Genomic DNA, 20192 nt, shown 5'->3' on the forward strand with positions numbered 1-20192 from the left:
TATTCCTGATCAGATTCCAAATATAAAATATAATGTGCCAATATTTTTGTGATTAGTTGAAAATAATCATTTATTCAATATTTGATAAAATGGCTGAATTTAGGCGATAAATTGTAAATTTATTTATGAAATTAAAATTTCTTTTATTAAAATTTTTTATAAATTATAATTTATATAAATTAAAAATTTAATTTATATATTATTTATATATATATATATATATATATATATATATATATATATTATAATTTTTAATTTACTCTTAAAAAAAAGAGAAATTTTAAAAAAAATTTTTTTTTTACATTAATTAAATTTTTTAAATTATATATAATTATTAGAAAAATCCTATATATTTTTTAATTATTTGCTCACATATTAATTAAAATAAAAATATTATTCATTAAGAAAATGCCATCTAATTTACTTGATGATTTGTAGTTTGGAACATTTATACAATGGATTAGAACTTATTATGAACTTTTAAGAAAACATACAGATAGATAAATGATTATTTATTTAATTTCATATTTTTAATTTTTTAAAAATTAATTATTCTTTAATTTAAGAAAAATAATTTATTTAAATAAATCATTTTTTATTTTATTAAATTATTTAACTTAATTACCTCCATTTATATTCTATTATATTTATGTATATTTATGTATATTTATGTATATTTATGTATATTTATGTATATTTATGTATATTTATGTATATTTATGTATGTGTATATATTTATATGTATATAAATGTATGTATATAAATGTATGTATATAAATGTATGTATATAAATGTATGTATATAAATGTATGTATATAAATGTATGTATATAAATGTATGTATATAAATGTATGTATATAAATGTATGTATATAAATGTATGTGTATAAATGTATGTGTATATATATATATATATTATAATTTTTAATTTACTCTTAAAAAAAAGAGAAATTTTAAAAAAAATTTTTTTTTTACATTAATTAAATTTTTCAAATTATATATAATTATTAGAAAAATCCTATATATTTTTTAATTATTTGCTCACATATTAATTAAAATAAAAATATTATTCATTAAGAAAATGCCATCTAATTTACTTGATGATTTGTAGTTTGGAACATTTATACAATGGATTAGAACTTATTATGAACTTTTAAGAAAACATACAGATAGATAAATGATTATTTATTTAATTTCATATTTTTAATTTTTTAAAAATTAATTATTCTTTAATTTAAGAAAAATAATTTATTTAAATAAATCATTTTTTATTTTATTAAATTATTTAACTTAATTACCTCCATTTATATTCTATTATATTTATGTATATTTATGTATATTTATGTATATTTATGTATATTTATGTATATTTATGTATGTGTATATATTTGTATGTATATAAATGTATGTATATAAATGTATGTATATAAATGTATGTATATAAATGTATGTATATAAATGTATGTATATAAATGTATGTATATAAATGTATGTATATAAATGTATGTGTGTATATATATATATATATTATAATTTTTAATTTACTCTTAAAAAAAAGAGAAATTTTAAAAAAAATTTTTTTTTTACATTAATTAAATTTTTCAAATTATATATAATTATTAGAAAAATCCTATATATTTTTTAATTATTTGCTCACATATTAATTAAAATAAAAATATTATTCATTAAGAAAATGCCATCTAATTTACTTGATGATTTGTAGTTTGGAACATTTATACAATGGATTAGAACTTATTATGAACTTTTAAGAAAACATACAGATAGATAAATGATTATTTATTTAATTTCATATTTTTAATTTTTTAAAAATTAATTATTCTTTAATTTAAGAAAAATAATTTATTTAAATAAATCATTTTTTATTTTATTAAATTATTTAACTTAATTACCTCCATTTATATTCTAGTATATTTATGTATATTTATGTATATTTATGTATATTTATGTATATTTATGTATATTTATGTATATTTATGTATGTGTATATATTTATATGTATATAAATGTATGTATATAAATGTATGTATATAAATGTATGTATATAAATGTATGTATATAAATGTATGTATATAAATGTATGTATATAAATGTATGTATATAAATGTATGTATATAAATGTATGTATATAAATGTATGTATATAAATGTATGTATATAAATGTATGTATATAAATGTATGTGTATATATATATATATATTATAATTTTTAATTTACTCTTAAAAAAAAGAGAAATTTTAAAAAAAATTTTTTTTTTACATTAATTAAATTTTTCAAATTATATATAATTATTAGAAAAATCCTATATATTTTTTAATTATTTGCTCACATATTAATTAAAATAAAAATATTATTCATTAAGAAAATGCCATCTAATTTACTTGATGATTTGTAGTTTGGAACATTTATACAATGGATTAGAACTTATTATGAACTTTTAAGAAAACATACAGATAGATAAATGATTATTTATTTAATTTCATATTTTTAATTTTTTAAAAATTAATTATTCTTTAATTTAAGAAAAATAATTTATTTAAATAAATCATTTTTTATTTTATTAAATTATTTAACTTAATTACCTCCATTTATATTCTATTATATTTATGTATATTTATGTATATTTATGTATATTTATGTATATTTATGTATGTGTATATATTTGTATGTATATAAATGTATGTATATAAATGTATGTATATAAATGTATGTATATAAATGTATGTATATAAATGTATGTATATAAATGTATGTATATAAATGTATGTATATAAATGTATGTATATAAATGTATGTATATAAATGTATGTATATAAATGTATGTATATAAATGTATGTATATAAATGTATGTATATAAATGTATATATATAAATGTATATATATAAATGTATATATATATATATATATATATTATAATTTTTAATTTACTCTTAAAAAAAAGAGAAATTTTAAAAAAAATTTTTTTTTTACATTAATTAAATTTTTCAAATTATATATAATTATTAGAAAAATCCTATATATTTTTTAATTATTTGCTCACATATTAATTAAAATAAAAATATTATTCATTAAGAAAATGCCATCTAATTTACTTGATGATTTGTAGTTTGGAACATTTATACAATGGATTAGAACTTATTATGAACTTTTAAGAAAACATACAGATAGATAAATGATTATTTATTTAATTTCATATTTTTAATTTTTTAAAAATTAATTATTCTTTAATTTAAGAAAAATAATTTATTTAAATAAATCATTTTTTATTTTATTAAATTATTTAACTTAATTACCTCCATTTATATTCTATTATATTTATGTATATTTATGTATATTTATGTATATTTATGTATATTTATGTATGTGTATATATTTGTATGTATATAAATGTATGTATATAAATGTATGTATATAAATGTATGTATATAAATGTATGTATATAAATGTATGTATATAAATGTATGTATATAAATGTATGTATATAAATGTATGTATATAAATGTATATATATATAAATGTATATATATAAATGTATATATATATATATATATAATAATTTTTAATTTACTCTTAAAAAAAAGAGAAATTTTAAAAAAAATTTTTTTTTTACATTAATTAAATTTTTCAAATTATATATAATTATTAGAAAAATCCTATATATTTTTTAATTATTTGCTCACATATTAATTAAAATAAAAATATTATTCATTAAGAAAATGCCATCTAATTTACTTGATGATTTGTAGTTTGGAACATTTATACAATGGATTAGAACTTATTATGAACTTTTAAGAAAACATACAGATAGATAAATGATTATTTATTTAATTTCATATTTTTAATTTTTTAAAAATTAATTATTCTTTAATTTAAGAAAAATAATTTATTTAAATAAATCATTTTTTATTTTATTAAATTATTTAACTTAATTACCTCCATTTATATTCTATTATATTTATGTATATTTATGTATATTTATGTATATTTATGTATATTTATGTATGTGTATATATTTGTATGTATATAAATGTATGTATATAAATGTATGTATATAAATGTATGTATATAAATGTATGTATATAAATGTATGTATATAAATGTATGTATATAAATGTATGTATATAAATGTATGTATATAAATGTATGTATATAAATGTATGTATATAAATGTATGTATATAAATGTATATATATAAATGTATATATATAAATGTATATATATATATATATATATATATATATATATATATATATATATATTATAATTTTTAATTTACTCTTAAAAAAAAGAGAAATTTTAAAAAAAATTTTTTTTTTACATTAATTAAATTTTTCAAATTATATATAATTATTAGAAAAATCCTATATATTTTTTAATTATTTGCTCACATATTAATTAAAATAAAAATATTATTCATTAAGAAAATGCCATCTAATTTACTTGATGATTTGTAGTTTGGAACATTTATACAATGGATTAGAACTTATTATGAACTTTTAAGAAAACATACAGATAGATAAATGATTATTTATTTAATTTCATATTTTTAATTTTTTAAAAATTAATTATTCTTTAATTTAAGAAAAATAATTTATTTAAATAAATCATTTTTTATTTTATTAAATTATTTAACTTAATTACCTCCATTTATATTCTATTATATTTATGTATATTTATGTATATTTATGTATATTTATGTATATTTATGTATGTGTATATATTTGTATGTATATAAATGTATGTATATAAATGTATGTATATAAATGTATGTATATAAATGTATGTATATAAATGTATGTATATAAATGTATGTATATAAATGTATGTATATAAATGTATGTATATAAATGTATGTATATAAATGTATATATATATAAATGTATATATATATATATATATATTATAATTTTTAATTTACTCTTAAAAAAAAGAGAAATTTTAAAAAAAATTTTTTTTTTACATTAATTAAATTTTTCAAATTATATATAATTATTAGAAAAATCCTATATATTTTTTAATTATTTGCTCACATATTAATTAAAATAAAAATATTATTCATTAAGAAAATGCCATCTAATTTACTTGATGATTTGTAGTTTGGAACATTTATACAATGGATTAGAACTTATTATGAACTTTTAAGAAAACATACAGATAGATAAATGATTATTTATTTAATTTCATATTTTTAATTTTTTAAAAATTAATTATTCTTTAATTTAAGAAAAATAATTTATTTAAATAAATCATTTTTTATTTTATTAAATTATTTAACTTAATTACCTCCATTTATATTCTATTATATTTATGTATATTTATGTATATTTATGTATATTTATGTATATTTATGTATATTTATGTATATTTATGTATATTTATGTATATTTATGTATATTTATGTATATTTATGTATATTTATGTATATTTATGTATATTTATGTATGTGTATATATTTATATGTATATAAATGTATGTATATAAATGTATGTATATAAATGTATGTATATAAATGTATGTATATAAATGTATGTATATAAATGTATGTATATATATATATATATATATATATATATATATATATATATATATATATATATTATAATTTTTAATTTACTCTTAAAAAAAAGAGAAATTTTAAAAAAAATTTTTTTTTTACATTAATTAAATTTTTCAAATTATATATAATTATTAGAAAAATCCTATATATTTTTTAATTATTTGCTCACATATTAATTAAAATAAAAATATTATTCATTAAGAAAATGCCATCTAATTTACTTGATGATTTGTAGTTTGGAACATTTATACAATGGATTAGAACTTATTATGAACTTTTAAGAAAACATACAGATAGATAAATGATTATTTATTTAATTTCATATTTTTAATTTTTTAAAAATTAATTATTCTTTAATTTAAGAAAAATAATTTATTTAAATAAATCATTTTTTATTTTATTAAATTATTTAACTTAATTACCTCCATTTATATTCTATTATATTTATGTATATTTATGTATATTTATGTATGTGTATATATTTATATGTATATAAATGTATGTATATAAATGTATGTATATAAATGTATGTATATAAATGTATGTATATAAATGTATGTATGTGTGTATATATATATATATTATAATTTTTAATTTACTCTTAAAAAAAAGAGAAATTTTAAAAAAAATTTTTTTTTTACATTAATTAAATTTTTCAAATTATATATAATTATTAGAAAAATCCTATATATTTTTTAATTATTTGCTCACATATTAATTAAAATAAAAATATTATTCATTAAGAAAATGCCATCTAATTTACTTGATGATTTGTAGTTTGGAACATTTATACAATGGATTAGAACTTATTATGAACTTTTAAGAAAACATACAGATAGATAAATGATTATTTATTTAATTTCATATTTTTAATTTTTTAAAAATTAATTATTCTTTAATTTAAGAAAAATAATTTATTTAAATAAATCATTTTTTATTTTATTAAATTATTTAACTTAATTACCTCCATTTATATTCTATTATATTTATGTATATTTATGTATGTGTATATATTTATATGTATATAAATGTATGTATATAAATGTATGTATATAAATGTATGTATATAAATGTATGTATATAAATGTATGTATATAAATGTATGTATATAAATGTATGTATATAAATGTATGTATATAAATGTATGTATATAAATGTATGTATATAAATGTATGTATGTGTGTATATATATATATATTATAATTTTTAATTTACTCTTAAAAAAAAGAGAAATTTTAAAAAAAATTTTTTTTTTACATTAATTAAATTTTTCAAATTATATATAATTATTAGAAAAATCCTATATATTTTTTAATTATTTGCTCACATATTAATTAAAATAAAAATATTATTCATTAAGAAAATGCCATCTAATTTACTTGATGATTTGTAGTTTGGAACATTTATACAATGGATTAGAACTTATTATGAACTTTTAAGAAAACATACAGATAGATAAATGATTATTTATTTAATTTCATATTTTTAATTTTTTAAAAATTAATTATTCTTTAATTTAAGAAAAATAATTTATTTAAATAAATCATTTTTTATTTTATTAAATTATTTAACTTAATTACCTCCATTTATATTCTATTATATTTATGTATATTTATGTATGTGTATATATTTATATGTATATAAATGTATGTATATAAATGTATGTATATATATATATATATATATATATATATATTATAATTTTTAATTTACTCTTAAAAAAAAGAGAAATTTTAAAAAAAATTTTTTTTTTACATTAATTAAATTTTTCAAATTATATATAATTATTAGAAAAATCCTATATATTTTTTAATTATTTGCTCACATATTAATTAAAATAAAAATATTATTCATTAAGAAAATGCCATCTAATTTACTTGATGATTTGTAGTTTGGAACATTTATACAATGGATTAGAACTTATTATGAACTTTTAAGAAAACATACAGATAGATAAATGATTATTTATTTAATTTCATATTTTTAATTTTTTAAAAATTAATTATTCTTTAATTTAAGAAAAATAATTTATTTAAATAAATCATTTTTTATTTTATTAAATTATTTAACTTAATTACCTCCATTTATATTCTATTATATTAATTTAAAAAGATAAGCTAATTAAGCTAATGGGTTCATATCTCATAGATAAAAATTTTAATTTTTTTCTTTTTATATAAAATGCCTGAAAAAGGGTTATTCTGATAGAATAAATTATGTAATATTATAATTACTTTTATAGTTTATATTATAAATTATTGTAATTTTTAATGATAAATTTAATTTTTTTTAAAAAATTTATACAATTAATTAGTTTAAATAAATATTTTTATTTAATATTAATTTTTGGTATTTTGATTACTATTAATTCTTCATCATGAATTGGTGCTTGGATAGGTATGGAAGTAAATTTATTATCATTTATTCCTTTATTAATAAATAGTAGAAATAAATTATCTAAATTTTATAATTCTTCAATGATATATTATATTATTCAAGTTGGTGCTTCTTCTTTTTTATTTATAAGAATTTTAATAATAAAAATGAGTTTAATTTTTATAAATATAAATTTTTTTATGATTTTACTACAAATTAGATTAATTTTAAAATTAGGAGCTAGACCATTTCATTGATGGTTGGTTAAGATTATTAATAATATTAGATGATTAAATTGTTTTTTTATTTTAACTATTCAAAAAATTGCTCCTTTATTTATTTTAATCAATATTAATAATAGATTAATTATTTATATATCAATAATTTTGTCTGGGTTTATTGGTTCATTATTGGGATTAAACCAAATTTCATTAAAATTAATTATAGCCTATTCTTCTATTAATCATATATCTTGGATATTTATATCAATATTAATTGATTTTTATATTTTATTAATCTATTTAATAATTTATTCTTTAAATAATTTAATAATTTGTATTTTTTTTAGTTACTTTAATATAAATTATTTGAATCAAGTTTATAAATTTAATAATATAAGATATTTTATGAAGTTTATAGTTATAATAATATTTATATCAATAGCTGGTATTCCACCTATATTTGGTTTTATTCCAAAGTTTTTTGTTTTTATTTTAATAGTAAATAATAAATTTTTTATTGAATGTTTGATGTTTATTATTTTTACATTAGTTGTTTTATTTTATTATATAAATTTAATTTTACCTTCTTTATTATATTTAAAATTAATATTTAAATTAAATTTAAATAATTTTATATTTAATTTTTATTTTTTTATAATTATTTTATTTAATATTTTTATTATATTAATAATTTATTTTATTATATTATATTTTAATATATAATTTGAAAAATTTTAATAATTTTTATAATTTTAAATTTGCAATTTAATGTTATACATTTAACTATAAAATTAAGATTTTAAGTTAATTAAACTAATAACCTTCAAAGTTTTAAATAAAAATTTGTTTTTAAATCTTATTTTATTAATAATAGAATTAAACTATTTCTAAAGATTTCAAAAATCTTTGTGCTTATTACACTAAATAATATATATATATATATATATATATATATATATATATTATAATTTTTATTTATTTTTATTAAAGTTTGATTTTGGTTTTTATATTAGTATTATTATTTTTTTGCATGTATTTTTTTAATTAATTAGAAATAATTTTTTTGCAGCATTTAATTTTAATAATTAAAGAAATTTAGAATTATAAATAATATAAAAGTATAGACAAAAAAATTGTGCCAGCAGTAGCGGTTAAACGTTTTATACAAATTAATATTTTTAATTAATAAATTGTATTAATTTATTTATATTTAATTAAAAATAATTTTATGGTGAAATAAAATTTTTTGATTATATATATATATATATATATATATTATTTTATGAAATCTAAGATTTAAACTAGGATTAGATACCCTATTATTTTAGATGTTAATATTATATTTTAATAATTAATAGTTATGTTCTTTAAAATTAAAAAAATTGGCTGTATTTAAAACTAATTAGGGGAATTTGTTTATTAAACGATAATCCGCGATAAATCTTACTTTAATTAATTGAGTTTATTTATTTTCGTTAACAGAATATTTTTTTAAAATTATTAATTTTCATTAAATTTTATAGAAATTTTATTTCAGATCAAGATGTAGCTTATATTAAAGTTTAAATGAATTACAATAAAAATTTTATTTTTGGATATTAAATTGAAATATTTATTTAAAATTGGACTTAATAGTAAAATTTAAAATTATATTTATTTGAATTAAGAATTAAATATGTACAAATCGCCCGTCACTCTCATTATAAAATGGGATAAGTCGTAACAAAGTAAATATACTGGAAAGTGTATTTAGAATTCAAATTACTTAGAAGGATTTTTTTATTTACAATAAATTAAATAGTTGTTTAATTCAACTTAATTTGAAATTAATAAATTATATTTTTTATATTTAAAATTTTTTTATTAATAAAAATATTTTTATTAAATTTATAATTTTAGTATTGTTAAAAGAAAAAATAATTTAAATTATAGTTTAATTGTATATTGATAGAAATTTGAAATATTTTGAAAAATAAAATTTTTCAAAAAGTATATTTTATTTATTGTACCTTGTGTATCAGGGTTAATTAAAAAAATAATATAAATTAATATTTTTCTCGAATTGAAAAGATCTATTTAATTTTAAATTATTTTTAATGTTTAATAATTATTTTTAATTTTTAAATAGAAATGAAATGTTTTTCGTTTTTTAAGTTATCTAGTTTTTTGATAAATAAATTTAATTTAAATATCATTATTAATTATTTTAATTAATAAAAATAATTGTTTTTGATATAAAAGTTTTAAGGGATTAGCTTTAATTCTTAATTTTATAATTGGTTTTAAATTATATAATTATATTTTAGGCTTAGAATTAGTTTTAATTTGAAAATTGTAATAATTTTATAAATTATATATATATATATATATATATTTTAGTTTTAATTTAATTTTTTATTAAAATAATTTAATTAATAATTATTTAATTTAAATGATGATTAAATTAGTAAATATTATAATTATTTATAAATATAAATTTATATGAAAGTTAATTATAAGGAATTCGGCAAAAAATTAATTCGCCTGTTTAACAAAAACATGTCTTTTTGATAAATATAAAAAGTCTAATCTGCTCAGTGAAAATTTTAAATAGCCGCAGTATTCTAACTGTGCAAAGGTAGCATAATAATTTGTTCTTTAATTTAGGACTGGAATGAATGATTTGACGAGATTAAGACTGTCTTATAATTATTAATTATTGAATTTAATTTTTGAGTTAAAAAGCTTAAATTTTATTAGAGGACGAGAAGACCCTATAGAGTTTTATAATTAAATTTATTTTATTAATTAATTTATTTTTATTAAATAAATATAATTATTTTGTTGGGGTGATAATTAAATTTAATAAACTTTTTATTTTGTTTTACATTAATTAATGAATTTTTGATCCTATGTTTTAGATTATTAGATTAAATTACCTTAGGGATAACAGCGTTATTTTTTTTAAAGTTCTTATTGACATTAAAAATTGCGACCTCGATGTTGGATTAAAATTTATTTTGGGTGTAGAAGCTTGAAAATTTAGGTCTGTTCGACCTTTAAAATTTTACATGATCTGAGTTCAAACCGGTTTAAGCCAGGTTGGTTTCTATCCTTAATTTTATTAAAAATTTTTAGTACGAGAGGACCATAATTTTGAATTATTATAATTTTATTTAAAATGAATTTTATTAAATTTTTTAACTATTTTGGCAGATTAATGTAATAAATTTAGAATTTATTTATGTATATTTTATTATACAATTAGTAATTTATATTAATGAATTGATTATAGTTTTTTTAAGAAGATTAATTTTACTTATTATAGTATTAGTTAGTGTAGCTTTTTTAACTCTTTTGGAGCGTAAAGTTTTAGGTTTAATTCAAATTCGTAAAGGGCCTAATAAAGTTAGAATTGTTGGTGTTTTACAGCCATTTTCTGATGCTATTAAATTATTTTCTAAGGAGTTTTCTATTCCTTTAATATCAAATTTTTTTCCTTATTTTTTATCTCCTTTAATTATATTAATATTAATATTGATTTGTTGAATAACAATACCTTATGTTACTAATTTTTATTCATTTGATTTTAGTTTAATTTTTTTTTTATGTTGTTTAGGTATTGGAGTTTATCCAATTATAATTTCTGCATGATCTTCAAATTCTAAATATTCTTTTTTGGGTATATTACGTACTGTTGCTCAAACAATTTCTTATGAAGTTAGTTTAGTTATAGTAATTTTATCAATTTTATTTTTAATTGAAGGTTATTCTATAATTTTATTTAGTTTATATCAAGAATTTATTTGATTTATTTTTTTAACTTTTCCTTTAAATTTAGTTTGATTTATTATTTGTTTAGCTGAAACAAATCGAACACCTTTTGATTTTTCTGAGGGGGAGTCTGAGTTGGTTTCTGGGTTTAATATTGAGTATAGAGGTGTCGGGTTTTCATTAATTTTTTTATCTGAATATTCAAGAATTTTATTTATAAGTATATTATTTGTTTTGATATTTTTAGGAGGTGATTTACATAGTTTAATTTTTTATTTAATAATTATTTTTATTAGATTTTTATTTATTTTGATTCGAGGAACTTTGCCTCGTTTACGTTATGATAAGTTGATGATAATGGCTTGAAAAAAAATTTTACCTGTTTCATTAAATTATTTAATTTTATTTATGGGTTTAAAATTTATATTTTATTGTTTTTTATTATAAATTATATTAAAAATTTAATTATTTAAGTTTAAATCAATAAAAGATTTAAAACTTTTATATTATGTTTTCAAGACATAAACTTATTCAAGTTCATTGATTTGTTGGTTTAATTTAATTTAATAAAACATCTCATATTTTTGTTAATGTGGGATAAATTAAAAAATAAAAGAAGTATACTAATGTTAATATTTGACCAACAATAATAAATGGATTTTCTACAGGTCTTATTCCAATTCATGTTAGTATTAATACAATTCTAATAAATATTCAAAATAGAAATTGTCTAAATGGGTAAAAATTTAATCCTTTGAAATTTATTATTTTATAAAAAGGTATAATTAATAATACTAAAATAGATATTAAAAGAAGAATTACACCCCCTAATTTATTAGGGATAGACCGTAGGATTGCATATGCAAATAAAAAGTATCATTCAGGTTTAATATGAGGAGGAGTAATTATAGGATTAGCAGGAGTAAAATTATCTGGGTCTCCTAATATATTAGGATTTATTAAAATAATATAAATTAAAATAAAGTATATTAAAATAAATCCTACAATATCTTTTAATAAAAAATAGGGTTGAAATGGTAATTTATCAATGTCACTATTAGTTCCTAAAGGGTTTCTTGATCCTGTGTTATGTAGGAATATTAAATGAATAATTGTTATTATAACAATAATAAAAGGAATAATAAAATGAAGAGTAAAAAATCGTGTTAGTGTAGCATTATTAATAGAAAATCCTCCTCATAATCATTGTACTAAGAATTCTCCTAAATATGGGATTGCTGATAGAAGGTTAGTAATTACAGTAGCTCCTCAAAAAGATATTTGTCCTCAAGGTAAAACATACCCTAAGAATGCGGCTGCTATAGTTAATAATAATATTGTTGTTCCTGTAATTCAAGTCGGTTTAAAGTTAAATGATCCAAAAAATATTCCTCGTCCAATATGTAAATATATACAGATAAAAAATATGGAAGCACCATTTGCATGTAAATTTTTGATTATTCAACCATTATTAATATCTCGGTAAATATGAATAATTCTATCAAATGCTATTTGAATATTTGGTGTATAATGTATAGCTAAAAAAATACCTGTAATTAATTGGGTTACTAAACATAATCCCAATAATGAACCAAAATTTCATATTGTTGTAATATTTGATGGTGTTGGTAAATCTACTAATGATCCATTTATGATTTTTAATAAAATATTTTTTAAACGTAAAGGTAACATTAAAAAGTTTTCCGTAAAGATCCTAAATTGATATTAGAAATTTTTACAACAATAATTAGTGTAATAAATAAATAATTTATTATTATAAATGAAATAATAAAATTTGGTTTATTAAATAATTTGTTTAATGATATTTTAGTTATTATATTTTTATTTAGTTCAATATGAGATAATTTTATTGTATCTTCAAATGTAAAATTTATTTTATTATAATTAATTATTAATAAGAATATTAAAATAATTATGATAATGTTTACTATTATTCACTTATTAAAAAGAAATTTTACGTTTGAGATTAATCTTGATACATAAATAAAAATAATTAATAATCTTCCTAAAAAAATTAAAAAAATTATATATGAGTATCAAAATCTTATATTTAATATTCCTGATGTTACAGAAATTAAAGATGTTTGGATTAGTAAAATTAATCCCATTGTAAATGGGGTTTTTGTTAAATATATTATTATAGTATTAATTAATATAAGTAGTATGAAAATTTTTGTAATTAATTAATTAAAATAAATTTATATTAATTAGTTTTAAAAAAAAATTTTTTTCTCTGATTTACAAAATCAATATTTTAAATAAACTATTAAAACTATTTAATATAAAAATTTCAAAAAATAGTTTATTAAAATATTAATTTTGGAGATTAATGATAGGAAATTTTTTCTTTTTTTGAAATTATATATATATATATATATATAATTTATTATTTTAATAGATTTTTATTATTTTGTTTATTTTATATTTTTAATTAGATTTTTAAGTTTAAGATTAAATCGGTTTCATTTATTGATAGTTTTATTAAGAATTGAATTTATTATTTTAATATTATATTTAATATTAATTTTATTTTTAAATATATATATATTAGAGATATATTTTATTATAATTTTTTTAATTTTTAGAGTTTGTGAGGGAGTTTTGGGTTTATCTATTTTGATTTATATAATTCGTTTACATGGTAATGATTATTTTCAGGTTTTAAATATTTTTTAATGATAAAGTTTTATTTCTATTTATTATTTTTAATTATAGTTTCAAAAAATAATTTTTGATTTTTTCAGTTTAATTTATTTTTTTTAAGATTTCTTTTTATATTTTCTGGAAATTATAGATTTGAATTTAAGAGTATAAATATTTTTTTGGGGTGTGATAATTTATCTTTTGGTTTAGTTTTATTAACTTTATGAATTGGAGCATTAATAATTATATCAAGATACTTTATTTATGAATTAAAAATTTATTTAAATTATTTTATTTTATTAATATTTTTTTTAATTTTTTTTTTATTTTTGACTTTTACTGTAAATAATTTATTTTTATTTTATCTTTTTTTTGAATGTAGATTAATTCCTACTTTTTGTTTAATTTTAGGTTGAGGTAATCAATTAGATCGGGTTCAAGCAGGTATTCATTTATTATTTTATACTTTATTTGCTTCTTTACCTTTATTATTAAGAATTATTTATTTATTTTTTGAATTTAAAAATTTAAATTATATTTTTTCTGTGGAAAATTTATTTCAAGTTTATTCTTTTTATTTATTTGTATTTTTAATTTTTGCTTTTTTAGTAAAATTACCAATTTTTTTTATACATTTATGATTACCCAAAGCTCATGTAGAAGCTCCTGTTTGTGGATCAATAATCTTAGCTGCTATTATATTGAAATTAGGGGGATATGGTTTGTTACGAGTTTATATATATTTAATTAATATAGGAATTTTTTTTAATATTTATTTGATTGTTTTGAGAATAATAGGGGGAATTTATATTAGTTTAATTAGAATATTTCAAGTTGATTTAAAATCTTTAATTGCTTATTCTTCAATTGCTCATATAATAATAATATTATCTGGTTTATTGACTTTAATAAGATGGGGAATTTATGGTTCTTATTTGTTAATAATTTCTCATGGTTTATGTTCTTCAGGTTTATTTTGTTTAGTAAATATTATTTATGAACGTTTAAGAAGTCGGAGATTATTTATTAATAAAGGTTTAATAAATTATATGCCAAGAATATGTTTATGATGATTTTTATTATGTTCTTCAAATATAGCAGCTCCTCCTTCTTTAAATTTAATAGGTGAAATTATATTAATCAATAGATTAGTTATATGAAGTAAAATAATTTTTTTATTAATCATTTTTTTATCTTTTTTTAGAGCTTGTTATACATTATATTTATATTCTTTTACTCAACATGGTAAAATAAATTATTTTTTTTATTCATTTTCTCAAGGTAATGTTCGTGAGTACATTTTATTAATATTACATTGAATTCCTTTAAATTTAATTATTTTAAACAGAGAATCTTTTATTATTTGAATATAAATTAATTTAAATAGTTTATTTAAAATATTGATTTGTGGTGTCAAAGAAAATTAAATTTAGTTTTTAAATTATTTTTATATTAAATATTTGTTTATTTAGTTTTATTATAATTTTTTTTATTAGATTATTTTTATTTATATTAAGTATTTATTTTTTATTATATGATTTAGTTTATTTTGTTGAGTATAATTTAATTGAAATTAATTCTTCTTGTGTAGTGATAACATTTTTATTTGATTGGATATCATTAATTTTTATAAGAACAGTTTTATTTATTTCTTCTTTGGTAATTTTATATAGAAATTCTTATATAATAAATGATTTAAATTTGAATCGATTTATTATATTGGTAATTTTATTTGTTGTATCAATGATATTAATAATTGTTAGTCCAAACTTAATTAGTATTTTATTAGGTTGGGATGGGTTAGGTTTAATTTCTTATTGTTTAGTAATTTATTATCAAAATGTTAAGTCTTTTAATGCTGGTATATTAACTGTTATTTCTAATCGTATTGGTGATATTTTTTTATTATTATCAATTTCTTGAATAATAAATTTTGGAGGTTGAAATTTTTATTTTTATATAGATGTTTTAAAATATAATTCTTTTATAATAGTAATTACTTTAATGATTTTGATTGCTTCATTTACTAAAAGTGCTCAAATTCCTTTTTCTTCTTGACTTCCTGCAGCAATAGCAGCTCCTACTCCTGTATCTTCATTAGTTCATTCTTCTACTTTAGTAACGGCAGGGGTTTATTTATTAATTCGATTTGAAAATTTATTTAATAGAGAGAATTTTATTATTATATTTTTATTATTATCTAGATTAACTATATTTATATCTGGATTAAATGCAAATTTTGAATTTGATTTAAAAAAAATTATTGCTTTATCAACTTTAAGACAATTAGGTTTAATAATAAGAATTTTATTTTTAGGATTTAAGTTTTTAGCTTTTTTTCATCTTTTAATACATGCATTTTTTAAAGCATTATTATTTATATGTTCAGGAGTTTTTATTCATGGATTGAATAATTTTCAGGATATTCGTTTATTAGGTTCAATATTTAATCAAATACCTTTTACTTCTATTTGTTTTCATTTTTCTAATTTGTCTTTATGTGGGTTTCCTTTTTTAGCTGGATTTTATTCTAAGGATATAATTTTAGAAATAGTTTTAATATTAAATTATAATATATTTATTATATTTATTTTTTTTGTTTCGACTTTTTTAACAGTTTCTTATACTTTTCGTTTGATTTATTTTTCTATGTTAGGTTGATATAATATAGTTAGATTAAATTATTTAAATGATTATGATGTTTATATAAATAATTCAATATATTTTATGATATTAATAGTAATTTTAGGGGGTTCTATATTTAGTTGATTAATTTTTCCTTATACATATGTCATTATTTTGCCTTTTTATATAAAAATTTTACCAATTTTGATTATTTTTTTAGGTATATTATTTGGATTTTTTATTTATTATTTAAATGTTAAAATGTTTAAGTTAAAGTTTTATTTTTTAAATATATTTTTTAGAACAATATGGTTTTTACCTGTAATTTCTACTTATGGTTTAATTAAAAATATTATATTTATAAACAAAGAATTAACTTTAAATTTTAATCAAAATTGATTAGAATTTTATAAAAGAAGAATAATTATAATTTTTATAAAAAATTTTTATATATTTATAGATTTATTAATTTTTTATTTTAATAATGTTTTAAATTTATTTTTATTATTTGCTTTTTTATTTTTTTATTATTTCTTTATATTATAAATGTTTAAATAGCTTAAAATTTAAAGTATATTATTGAAGATAATATGATGATTTATTTAAATCTTTAAACATTTAATTTATAAAATTAAATAATTTATTTTTACAATGAAAATGTAATGTTTTTATAAACTATATAAATTAGAAATATAAATGAATTTTAATCATTTAATAAAAAGTTAGAAGCTTTTTTATTTTATATTTCTATTTAATTGGAATTTTTATTCATTTTTATTATTAACAATAATAAGCCTCTTTTTGGCTTCAATTAATTTTAATATAAATTATTTAAGATAAATTAATTTATATTAATAATTTTTGAATGCAGATCAAATGTTATATTTAACTATTATCCTATAAAGTAGAGTTATTAATAAATAACTATAATTTCAGGCCGAAACTGAATATAAATTTTATTTCAACTTTGTAGATTTAAATTCAGTTTAGTGCCCCAAATTTTCATTCGTAATATAATCCTAGTAATAAAATTAAAATAAAGTATGATACTATAAATAGTCAAATTTTTATATTTGAAATTGTTAAGGTTATAATTATTGGTAATATTAATGTTACTTCTACATCGAAAATTAAAAAAATAACTGCAATTAGAAAAAAACGAATAGAAAATGATATACGTGGGTATCCTTTTGGATCAAATCCACATTCAAATGGTGAATTTTTTTCTAATTCATAAAATGTTTTTTTTGATAAGATTATTGAAATAGTTAATATAATAATAGTAATTATTATAATTATTATTAAGGTATTAAGTATTAATTTAATTATTTATACTAAATTTTGTTAGACTTATTGATTGGAAATCAATTATACTTAAGTTATATTATATAAATATATTAGTATGTTCTTCATCAGTAAATAGAAATATAAAGGAAAAGTCAAATTACATCTACGAAATGTCAGTATCATGCGGCTGCTTCAAACCCAAAGTGATGAAAATTAGAATAATGATTTAAGTATACTCGAAATAAGTTAATTGTAATAAATGTTGTACCAATTAGGACATGAATTCCATGGAATCCTGTAGCAATAAAAAAAGTTGATCCATATACTGAATCTGCTATTGTAAATGGTGCTTCTAAATATTCATATCATTGTAGTATTGAGAAAGTAATACCTAGAATGATTGTTAATAATATTCTTTTTAGTGTTTCTTTTTTTATATTATTTATTAATCTATGATGGGCTCATGTAATTGTAGCCCCTGAAGAAACTAAAATAATTGTATTTAATAAAGGAATATCATAAGGGTTAAATGGTGTAATATTTTTTGGAGGTCATATTCTTCCAATTTCAATTGAAGGTGAGAGGGATCTATGAAAAAAAGCTCAAAAAAAAGATAAAAAGAAAAAAATTTCCGAAACAATGAATAAAATTATTCCTAATTTTATTCCTGTTATTACATTTGATGTATGTAATCCTTGAAAGGTTCTTTCTCGAATGATGTCTCGTCATCATTGAATTATAATTAAAATGGTGATTAGAATTCCTAATATTAATATATTTTTTAATTTGAAATTGAATCATTTAATAGAACCTAAAAGTAGAATTATTACAGCTAATGATCCTAATAAAGGTCATGGTCTGTAATTAACCAAATGAAATGGATGTTGAGGAAATGATATATTTTTATTTGACATTATTTAGTTTACTTCTCTAGAGTATAGAGTAATTAGTACTATAAAAACATAAGCTTGAATAATTGAAACAGCGAATTCTAAAATTAGTAAGGAAATTTGTCTAACTACTAAAATAGATGAGGATAATATATTAATTTTTGTACCAATTCTTCTTAGTAAGGTTATTAGTAAATGACCAGCAATAATATTTGCTGTTAATCGTACCGCAAGTGTTAAGGGACGAATTAAATTTCTGATTGATTCAATTAATACTATAAAAGGTATTAATGCATTTGGTGTGTTTTGAGGAACAAGATGGGTAAATATATGATTTATATTTTTAAGTCACCCAAATAGTATAAGTCTTAATCATAAAGATAATGATAATGTAATTCTATTTGATAAATGTCTAGTTCTAGTAAAAATATAAGGAAAAAGACCTATAAAATTATTAAATAAAATAAATAAAAATAAAGATGAAAAAATTAATGTTCTGTTAATTTTAAAATTACCTAATAAAATTTTTACTTCCGAATGAATAATGTATATTAATTTTCATCATAAAATATTTTTTCGTGATATAATTAGTCAAAAAGTTGTTGATGGAAATAGGAATGTTCCAATTAATGTTCTTGATCAATTTAAGTTTAGGTTAGGAAAAAAAGTTGAAGTTGGGTCGAAAATTGAAAATAAATTTATTATCATTTTCAGAAACCAAATTTTTTTTTCTTAAAAAATTTATCGAATTTTTTTTTAAAAAAATTTTTTTTTCTAAAATATGCTATAATAATAATTGTA

General features: G+C 15.7%; 2 protein-coding genes across 2 annotated transcripts; one reads left to right on the forward strand and one right to left on the reverse strand.

Annotated features, from left to right (window-relative positions):
* Positions 1-12469: 12469 nt before the first annotated feature.
* Positions 12470-13696, reverse strand: LOC124187562 (cytochrome b-like). The gene is given in 1 exon segment (XM_046579714.1): positions 12470-13696. A coding segment is annotated over 1 exon segment (816 nt). The 5' UTR covers positions 13618-13696; the 3' UTR covers positions 12470-12801.
* Positions 13697-16089: 2393 nt separating this feature from the next.
* On the forward strand, positions 16090-17353 carry LOC124187549 (NADH-ubiquinone oxidoreductase chain 5-like; the record flags this gene model as incomplete). The annotated part of the gene is given in 1 exon segment (XM_046579701.1): positions 16090-17353. A coding segment is annotated over 1 exon segment (1161 nt), but the record flags the coding sequence as incomplete, so codon positions are not given.
* Positions 17354-20192: the final 2839 nt, after the last annotated feature.

The sequence above is a fragment of the Neodiprion fabricii genome, unplaced genomic scaffold (assembly GCF_021155785.1).
Source record: "Neodiprion fabricii isolate iyNeoFabr1 unplaced genomic scaffold, iyNeoFabr1.1 ptg000084c, whole genome shotgun sequence".
Classification (NCBI taxonomy): Eukaryota; Metazoa; Arthropoda; class Insecta; order Hymenoptera; family Diprionidae; genus Neodiprion; species Neodiprion fabricii.